This window comes from Monosiga brevicollis, genomic scaffold, assembly GCF_000002865.3.
Source record: "Monosiga brevicollis MX1 MONBRscaffold_10 genomic scaffold, whole genome shotgun sequence".
Lineage (NCBI taxonomy): Eukaryota > Choanoflagellata > Craspedida > Salpingoecidae > Monosiga > Monosiga brevicollis.
In genome coordinates, this window is record NW_001865047.1 from 406,398 (window position 1) to 416,306 (window position 9,909).

At 53.4% G+C, this 9,909-nt stretch overlaps 3 protein-coding genes across 3 annotated transcripts in view; 1 reads left to right on the top strand and 2 right to left on the bottom strand.

Annotated features, from left to right (window-relative positions):
- Positions 1–435: 435 nt before the first annotated feature.
- MONBRDRAFT_25438 (uncharacterized protein) lies at positions 436–2,699 on the bottom strand (the record flags this gene model as incomplete). Its single annotated transcript, XM_001745882.1, has 4 exons — positions 436–546; positions 686–760; positions 873–1,869; positions 2,530–2,699. The coding sequence occupies 4 exons, from the start codon at positions 2,697–2,699 to the stop codon at positions 436–438; spliced, it is 1,353 nt and encodes a 450-aa protein (XP_001745934.1).
- A 130-nt stretch (positions 2,700–2,829) lies between these two features.
- MONBRDRAFT_32422 (uncharacterized protein) lies at positions 2,830–5,491 on the top strand (the record flags this gene model as incomplete). Its single annotated transcript, XM_001745747.1, has 10 exons — positions 2,830–2,920; positions 3,031–3,121; positions 3,252–3,417; positions 3,583–3,699; positions 3,812–3,886; positions 3,987–4,092; positions 4,230–4,357; positions 4,468–4,920; positions 5,006–5,080; positions 5,228–5,491. The coding sequence occupies 10 exons, from the start codon at positions 2,830–2,832 to the stop codon at positions 5,369–5,371; spliced, it is 1,446 nt and encodes a 481-aa protein (XP_001745799.1). The 3' UTR covers positions 5,372–5,491.
- A 1,916-nt stretch (positions 5,492–7,407) lies between these two features.
- Positions 7,408–9,909, bottom strand: part of MONBRDRAFT_8230 (uncharacterized protein) — a gene marked incomplete at both ends in the record, with an annotated part of 27,447 nt that continues 24,945 nt past the window's right edge. Inside the window, one exon of the mRNA XM_001745883.1 lies at positions 7,408–9,806. Coding sequence (XP_001745935.1) covers positions 7,408–9,806 — 2,399 coding nt within the window. The remainder of the gene's footprint in view (positions 9,807–9,909) is intronic.

Below are 9,909 nucleotides of genomic sequence, written 5' to 3' on the forward strand. Positions count from 1 at the left end.
GCCTCCGGAGAGCGATCAAAGCAGAGACCAGGAAGGACCGATGAAAACGTTCAATCGCTTTCCATGTTCCACTCTTGTCCCATGACGTCGTACAGTAGCCATGGGCTCAATCCTGTCATAACGCCCTGCAGCCTGTGGCTGCTCTTGTGTGACCATGCCGCTGTAGCGTCCTCTCGAGCACAATTATGAAATTGATCATACCCATGCTCCTACTGACTAGAGCTGTTGGCCGATACATCATTCGTTGTTCATCACATTCGACACTTGATGCTGGTTGACGGGACTATCGACCCGATTTCGATTACGCGAGTCACGCGAGGGTCAAAGGAAACGAGAAAAAGAAATGCCCCTTGTAACATCAGAAGTTCCTCAAAATGACGTCAACAAGGCCATGTACGTATCTCACGACCGTCGCCAATAGCCACCTATGGTTTGCTAGCATGCATCTGGAAACCGCTTCAGGTAGTCAGCGACGGCTGCCTTCACTTCGGCATCGTAGTTGTGGCTCTCAATATCCTCAGTCTTTGCAAAGGGATACAAGCCGATCTGTGGTGCACCGATCCGACCCGATGGTTAACGGCCCAAGCCGGGTCCGAGCAATGTCAGCGGCAGCAGAGCAGAACGAGTCAGAGTGCAGATGGGAGGGGAGGGTCCACACCACAATGCGGCAGTTGGATAAACTCACCTGTCCAGTTCTGAGAACGCGGCCCCGCTCCAGTGCGCCTTCGCCGCCATCCAGCACGTGAACCAAATCATTTTCCTATTCAAATACAAGCAGTGAGCTGGCGGGCCCTTCATGCTGAGACGCCCCTCTCGCCAAGAAAAGTATAGAAATAAATAAACAGAGTAGACCGCAGTAGAACCAAACACACCTCCAAGACCAAGGCATCATTGTCATAGGCGTTGGGGATGATGGCGGTGATGGCGCGGACCAAAGTGATGGGAGGCTCCGAGTCGGGAGCGGTAGCGTGATCCTCTGACCCTGCGCCGTGCTGAGTAGCGGGTGCGGCAGAGCTTGCCGGCGCTTCATGCGAGGCCGTAGAAGTGGGCGGAGCAGATGCGAGCGGCTGCGTTGGTGTTGAGACTTCTGCCGTGGTTTCGGCGGGCAAAGCCGCCTGCTCTGGGGCCGTCGAGGTGGGCGTGGGATTGGAAACAATTGGCTCCTGCAGTTGAGCCTTGAGCGCACTAAAGTCGGTCGTGGGCTTTGATGTTTTGGGACGTGGAGGCGGAGCAGCAGCGGCTATCGGACCCGCGGCAGAAGGCCCAGTCGGCTGAGGCCGTGCAGGGGGTGCCTTTGCCTCTTGGTGATGTCGAGCCGGAGCTCGTGTCATGACGGCACCTGCCGGCATGGGTTCCTTGGGTCGATGGTGGCTGGCCGGCGTACGACGGGATTCGGTTCGCTCAAGCCTGGAAGACTCCTCCTCGGCAGGACGTGGAGCAGGGCGCGGTGGCGGGGCAGCTGGCTGCTCTAGCGCCCGGACATAATTGACGGGAACGTAGCCAATCTTGAGCGTTTTCTGACTCTGGGCCATCCACCAATTGTCCTGTGTTAGCTGCAAGACATTGAGAAGCTCCCCCTTGTCAAAGGGTAAATCGTTTTCATTGCGGCCGACAAACTTGTACAGCCCTTCTGCAGAGAACATGACCGTGGCGACAAGCTCGTCATCGCGCCATGATGATTGCCGTTGCAGGGGCTGTTTGAGCGAACTGTATTCCAACTCGTGCTCCATGTAAAAGGTGATGGCAGCATCCAGGTTGTCAAAGAGGTGTGTATCGATACGAATCTTGCCCTCTTCGGCCGAGAGCTTGTAGTGCGTCACCTTGCCATTCTCGCTGCATGAGAGGACATAATCTCCGGGGGACGAGGTGCTGTCGCGGACCAAGAAAGTCCCTTCGGGCATACGCAAGAGACTGTTTTCTGCATCGGTGCGGCTCAGCGGCCCATGATACCAGGGTGCTGCGGCTTCCGCCATGATGCACAACAAAGGCCCTGGGGCTCAAAATGATCGAGGCGCACAACTGACAAGGGTTCCAGACGAAAAGGTCAGGAGAACGAAGCGCACCCTAGAAGAATGGCAACTGCACTGCACTGCGGCTCCACCAAAGACAAGTTCGTTTGAGCGACGCCCAAGAAATACAAATCGGGTTCAGGCTGAGAGAGGCACTGATAAACAAGGGCTGGGCTCGGTCGACGAAGAGGACGACCTTCAGTTCGGGGTGGGAAACATGGACAGGCGATGGGCCCGAACGGGAAGGAATGTGGGTTTAGAAGGGCTATGCGCAGAATCGCACAATGAGGCGCCACAGGTACGCCCCGTCCGGCTGCACACACAAGGCAGCTCAGCTCACAGGCCAGAAAGCCCAACAACACTTGATTCCCTTTGCCCCTGCGCTGCCAAGACACACAAGCAAGAAGACGGCGGTCGCCGACCGCACTGAGCTTGGTGAGGAGCACGAGCGGGAAGAAAAGAAAAAAACAAAGAAAAAAAGAAAAAAGTGTGTGTGTGTGTGTTGAGAGACAGCACATACAGAGAGAGGGAGAGAGAGGGAGAGAGAGAGAGAGACAGAGAGACAGAGAGACAGAGAGACAGAGAGACAGAGAGAGAGAGACAGAGAGACAGAGAGACAGAGAGACAGAGAGACACAGAGAGACAGAGAGACAGAAAGAGAGACAGAAGAAGACAAAAAAAGAAGCACATCCCTTTATGTCAAAATTGGTGAAAAAAAAACTACATGTAAGTCTTGTATTTTTTTCAACTGCTTTTGTTGTTGTTGTTGTTGTTGTTTATTTTATTATTCAGTGACTGATTTTCCGGAGCGGCGAGCAGGATGATGCGGGTTTGGCCGGCTCGATCGGCGGTTGTCGTGATTTGCTTGCTCCTGGTCGCCAATGGTTTGGCTTCCATCATTGTACCTGGCCGTACGTTTCAAACGATCCTGCAAGCGTCTGCTTGGTTGTTCGTCGTGTTTTGCTTCTTTTTTCTGAGGCCTCATGCTTGGCATGGTGCCAATTTTTTTTTGTGCAAACAGGGAACGGCGCACCACATTGGCTGGATACGGACGGAAATCGAATCGAAGCCCACGGCGCTGGCATGCTCCAAAGCCCGCAAAATGGCATGTGGTAAGACTATTGGCGACCGTGAGGCTCATTTCCACCGCCTTTTGGATATGCTTGTTCTCGCCATGCTGATAAAGTAGCCCTGAACCCGTGCAACTCTTGAAAAACGATACTTGTTGGACTGTTGCGGCAGGTACTGGTACGGTGAAAGCAAGAAGACGGATGACCTTTCCACGCATGGAATAAACGCTTATCGCGCCAGCTCGCTTTCTGGTCCTTGGACTTTTATCGGTCAAGTGATCCAGCAAAGTGATGTCAAAACCTCCATCAGTGGTCCCTTTGTCATTGAACGACCAAAGGTATGTGGTCCTCGAATCAGCTTGCACCCTCCCAAGTGCTGGCAGCACAAAGTCTTCTAGCCAAGATGAAACGATTCGGCCTTCACAGACAGCATGCTACACGCCCATAACCCCCCCTCCCCTCTGCCGTGCTCTCTCTTGCCTGCACACGGTGTTGGCTCGTAGGTGATCTTCAACAACAAGACCAGCAAATATGTCATGTGGTTTCATCTAGATGACAGCAATTATCAATTTCGACACGCGGCTGTCTGTACTGCGACAAACCCAGAAGGTCCTTTCGAGGTCAGCCTCATTTGCAAGAAGCTGCATTGTGGCACCTTTGTTGGGCCTCGACCGCCCCTCCGGACTCCGCAAGTGATGGCGGCGGTCTCATCCAACACCCTGTTTGCAAAAGTTTTTATACGCTCTGCAGCCGGATGACATTCCTAGTCTTGACATGAGCTTGTGGATGGATCCCCTCGATCATCAGGTGGGATTGAATCGTAGCCGCTGAGCACGCCAAAAGGCAGGGAGGACGGGTAGTAGGCCGATTGATGCTCATCTAACAGTTTCTTGTTCTCGGAATGCAGGCATACTTTGTTCGCAGCTGTGACAACAGCTATGTCGGCATCTCTCGGCTCACTGATGACTACCTCAACACAACAGGCATTATTAGCACCCATGCGTCTTTTGAAGGTGTCAAGCGCTGGCCTTGCGCGCTCATTTCAAGCGTTTGCACTCAACAATTTTGTGTTGTAGTCTTGGTATATTTGTGTTTTGTTCTTTTGTTTTTTAAACCAGTCATGATCCTTTGTGCCGGTGTCGCATGGTAGGCATGGCTTTCTTCAGGATGAACAACGGAACGTTTTACATAATTTCCTCGCACTTGACGGGCTGGAATCCCAATCCTTTGATGCTGTTCCGTGCAGCCAACAAGACTCTTGACTATCCCAACTGGCAGGTGAGGCTTCACATTCTCAACCCATGACTGCTGATGGCCATTTCAAAGCTTCACTTTGAACCCTCTAATGTGTTTTTTTTTTCTTCTTCTTTTTCCACCCTTTCCCTAAGGACATGGGCAACCCGACAAACGATAGCACCAGCTTCGATACACAGCCGACATATGTCGTGCCAAGTTACGATGAGAACGGGACACAGTACTTTGTGTATCTGGCAGATAATTGGATATACGGGGGGCCCAACGGACTGATCGATGCATCGTACATTTGGCTTCCAATGGTCATCGGCGAATCTTCGATCACGATTCCATGGCGTGATCGCTGGGATCCAGCAAGACCTTTTGATCCTGTGCCCTGCAGTGGAGTGTCCAGCAACACGAGTTTGGCATTTTCGCAGTGTGATGAAAGCGCTGCAGCGTTTCAGCACTGGTCCTTCCCCCAGGGTACCGGGCCAGTACAAATGACTCACCAAAGCCATCTTTGCCTGGGGCAAGTTGGCATTGTCAGTAGCGATAACAAGCCGCAGCTTGGCGTTGTCAATTGCAACGCCTCTGACCCAACTCAGGTACACCCGATATCGATATCATAGCCATGCTTCTTCTGCAAAATAGGTGGCTTTTACTAATTCCACGATGAAAATTTCTTGTTAGCAATTCACGTTCGACGGTCATAGTCTGCGCGCAGCCTCGGGCGAGTGCGTTGACGTCACGTACTGCGGCAATGAAGTAAGTGCCATGGTGACAACATGGTCTACCCTTGACAATTGGTGTTGACCTCTAACACGTGCACAAACTCGCTTTCTTAATCATCGTTGCCGTCCGATGATGTTGCCCGTCTCATTATTTTAATCTTCTTTTCCCATTCTGTTGCAGGTTTGCTATGGTCGATACGTGGAGTTGTATGATTGCAGTAGCCCCCATGATAACCAGAAGTTTGCTTTTGACACCGAGCATGACCTTTGGACATGGGAGGATGCTGGTGCACAATGGTGTGCCACCGCTTGTCGTTACGACTGATGTCGTTGCTTGATCTGCTGCTTCACGACAACAGTTCCTTTCTATAACTCCAACAACGCCCTCCGCTGTTAGCGTCAAATCCGTACTTCCACGCATTTGAGCACACTCAGTGTCGGTCACTATGGGTCTTTCCCACTGAAACCCCCTTATCTGCTGCGACCTCACATACACACACACACACACACACACACACACACACACTTACCCCACGATTCCTGGCACATGCCTTGGGGCGCTACGCTTATCACTCCTGTTGTTTCTCTTTCTTGTGACACCTGCGGTTGGGCACGGGTTGCACTTTCCCTATCCTTGGGATTGAGCGGCTCTACAGCGATTCTAACGGTGCACTTGGTCTGGTCACTGTGAATGCTTGCCGACCGCAGCGGGTTCAATTCATCGCAAGACACCATCAAAGCTTTCGCTGCGTCCCGACGGACGTCTCTCAAAGATCTCAACACGCTTCAAACCTACGCGCTTCCTCGCAACCCAAAACGGTCTCCAGACGTGCTGGAGCCACCACTGCAGACTTTTTTTTGTTTTTTGAACTCTTTTGTTTTTGAACTCTGATCCATGTGGGTCTGGCCTCCATTGCTGCCCGATCAGCGGTAAGAGCGGTGATACGATGCAGTTTAGCCCCAGCCCACGCGAGCTGCCCAAACTTCATTCCTTTGACATGCCAAAACATTTCGTGGCAAGTGAAAAAATTATTGGTTTCAACATGAAAGCAGAGAGGCTTTCCGACATGTGGAGGCCAGTTTGAGTCGCGAAGAAGCGCGTAGGTGTTGATAACATCATCAGACCAGCAAACATTTCTGGTCGTGACGGAGCGAGAGATTTGATGGTTTCTTAAGGTCAATGGAAATACAGTGTCAGTATTCCGATCGTTCACAATGTCGTGTGAGATGGTTTGCGACAGCCTTCAAGCCCCGCCCTTTGTTCCTTGTTGGAAGGATTCCTTTGCGGCTCTGGTCCATCAGATGAACGCTGACCACATCCAGCGCCACTTTGGCGGTGTCTGCTTGCGCTTGCCGTAGGTAGGCACCGTCTTGGGGGTCCCTCCGTGGGGATCCCCGTGTCCACCTGTTGCTCCCTAGGTGGCTCTCGTCGTGTTTTTATGGCGTATTTTGTTGCATTTTCGTTGTATTTTTGTGCAGTTTTCGTGTGTGATATGTTTTTGATTGAACTTTCAATCTGTTGCTGTGTCTTGTTGTATGTCGGGGTGCCGTGGTGTCCTTCGTGCCCGTGCTGCGATTGTTTGTACTTGTGTTGTTTGACTGCTGTTTAGATGTCATGTCGTTGAAATGACCATATCTCTGGTTTAGCTAGGTCGTTTTTCGAGATTCTTTTTTCTGCGCCCGTGTTTCTTGGCCATACAACCCCTGAAAGTAGCTTAGCTAGCGTTGGTTTGCATGCTATGATGTCGGATTATACAGCCTGGCTTCCATTTTTGTGAAGTCTTTCGTGTGATGTCTTTTTGTGCTGTGGTCGGTTGTTTTGTCAACCCGACATTGTGTCATATTGTATTAAATTTAAATTAGGTGTTTGAACCTCAGAGCTGAAAGCAAAGCTGTGCAACCCCGACATCAAAATCACTACGTCACGCAAAACAACACAAGAGAACAAGTTACATTCACTGGCTTTTATCATGCCAAGAAGTACAAGCGCGAAGAATCCTGCACATAGAAACAAAAATCGTACAAAACGACCAAGTATAACCAGAGATACGGCCATTTCAAACACAAGACACCCAAAAGGGCAGTCACACATCACAAAAATAAGCCATCACAGCACGAACACAAAGAACACCACGGCACGCTCACATACAACAAGACACAACGTCGGAGTGAGAAAACAACCGACCACAGAAGGAAAAGACATCATACAAAGGACCTTACAAAAACAAATACAGCAAAAATTGAAGCAAAATTAAACAAAAAATACAAGTCAAGCCATCAAAAGACCACAACGAAAACCACCTAGGGAGCGACAGGTGCACACAGGGATCCCCGCAGAGGGACCCCCGAGACGGTGCCTACCTACGACGAGCGCAGGCAGACACCGCCAAAGTGGCGCTGGATGTGGTCAGCGTTCATCTGATGGACCAGAGCCGCAAAGCGACCCTTCCACCGAGGAACAAAGGCCTCATCCAGCCCCGGCTGGTACACACCACGGGCCTCGGCGCAGCGGGCAAGCTGACCAAGCAGATCCACAAAGGAGGAGGCGAACCCACCGGTTGTCGTCATCGCCGCAGGGACGATCAGAGTTTTTCCATGGTTGAAACCGGTGTAGTAGTCGCGCTTCTCCTTTTCGGCTCGGCGAAGGGCAGCGCCCACCTTGATGCAGGCTTGCGAGGTGGTCGGGGGTTGGGCTGTGCGCACAGTCACGTCAATGCCCAGGTCGGGCAGAGCTGGGCCCAAGGCACCGCCGGGAAAGGGGTTGCGGCAGTGCAGGTCGATGCGGCAGCTCTGGCCGTTGGCGTTGTAGCCAGACTTTTCCACCCAGACATGGGAGAGGGTGGCGTACCTGAGCAGGCGGCCCATCTCGTCGCGAAGGGCGTTGTGACGCTTGATGGGACGGCAGGTCAACAGGTGCTCGCGGGTCAGCCGCGGCTGAGGTGTCTTACTTCTGCAGAGCGGGCACTTGTCCGTCGGCTTGACGTTGATGAGTTCGTGGAGGCCAAAACCCATCATGGACACGACCGCAATGGCAAAGGTCGTGTCGCTCAAGCGACGCAACTTGTCCCGACCCCGCATGGTCAAGACAGTGCTGACGCCCCACTCGCGTGAGGCCAGATATGCCTGCTGCAGGTCCAGCGCGCACTTGGCCATCAGGTCGTCCAGTGCCGCCTTGGAGCGGAGGGCAATGATCTCAGCTGGTCGCTGAGTCGCCGCGTCCTTGACCGTGGCCATCTGGAAGCCAGCTCGCTGCACGTGGGCCACAAAGTCGGCAGCCCTCGATGCATCCTCCAAAAGTCGATCGTAGACCCGAGGGTAGCGAGTGGCCAGCTTGGCCATGTTGCAGACATAAGCCACCGGACCGCGCTCAACCAAGTCGTGCAGGCCAAAGCCCCCGGTGTTGGCCCGCGTGAAGAGGCGAGCCTCCAGGAGCTGTTCCAGCGTAACGTCATGACCTTCAGCTCCAGCTGGTGCAGACAGGTTTACCTTGGCAAAAAAGGCTTTGACAAAGGTGTCCTTGCAAGCACGGTTCAAGAGCTCGGACAAGCCCGACGTGAGACTTGGGGGCAGCGTGTAGAGGTGGTTGATGAGGCTAGGCACGTACTGCATGGCCGTGAGGAGGGCCTGAAGCGAGACACCAGTCGTCAGCATGTCATTGAGCTTGCCAGCAATGTGCTTTGCCTTGTCGTTCAGCTGCTTCTTCATCCACTCGCGACGGCCAATCGGCGTTCCCAAGACCGTCATGCCCGTGTTGGCCGTCTCGCGCACGGCATCTGGCAATACAGACTTGATAGCAGTGATGGAAGCGGGATGGTGGCGAGGCATGTAGAAGCGGCTCTTACTGGGTTGCAGATGAAGGCCAGCAGACTCTGCACGAGCCTTGACAATCTCCACGTCGGCCGCCACGTCCTCCGCGGGACCCATCAGTACAATGTCGTCGAGGTACTTGATGACCTTGCAGCGATAGTCAGTGGTGGCGTCGAGGAGACCCAGGACCTCACAGGAGTACAGGGCAAAGAAGAAGGGCGATAGCTCGTTGCCCTGCACAATGCCTTGGCCAACATCAATGTCAATCACCTTGAAGAACTTGTCGACAATGCAGTGGGTAGTGGGTCGAGCATAGTGTCGTTCAAAGGCGCGCAAGAGGCCAGGGACCTTGTCGGCCACAATCTCGTGCAGCCGTGCTCGGTCGGTGTAGTTGAAGGCACTCTTGAAATCGAGGGAGAGCATGGTCCAGCCCAGGGTAGACTCACAGGCTTGAAGCTCACCAAAGGCCATGCCAACCGCTGCTGAAATGCCGTCCTTGACTCCGACGGCCAGCTCTGGACTGGCCTGTAGCAAGTGGGCCTCGAGCAGAGCGCGGTTGACAACCTTGTTGAAGATGGAATCCGTGCCCACGGGTCGAAACTTGCCATTGGCCTTCTCCAGGATAGTGTAGTTGATGGAGCAAAGGGCATGTCGAATCGACTCGGGCACGGTGTTGTTGGCAATGTGGTGAAAGATCTTGTTCAAGGCAACCTGAGGACCTCCAGTGGCGGTGGTGGGGCCCTGAGGCGCGTCTCCATCAGAAGGAGCAGTCGGGTCGCTGGTGGAACCCTGGCGTGGGCCCAAGACTTGACTGAAGTGCTCCTTGATGCGGTAGATGGAGGCAAGAAGCTCACCAGACCAACCATAGGGGTCGGTGACACCCTTGGTGGCCGCCAACGCCTTGGGGAGCTCACCCTTGGTGAAGGACACGGTTGGGGAGCTCGCAGCCGTGGCTGGTGCCAGTGTAGACGTGGAGGCGGGTGTCGAAGCAATGTACGGGGTCAGCCCGGGCGGTACCAAGAGGTCGCGCACGGCCTGAACCTCAGAATTACCAAT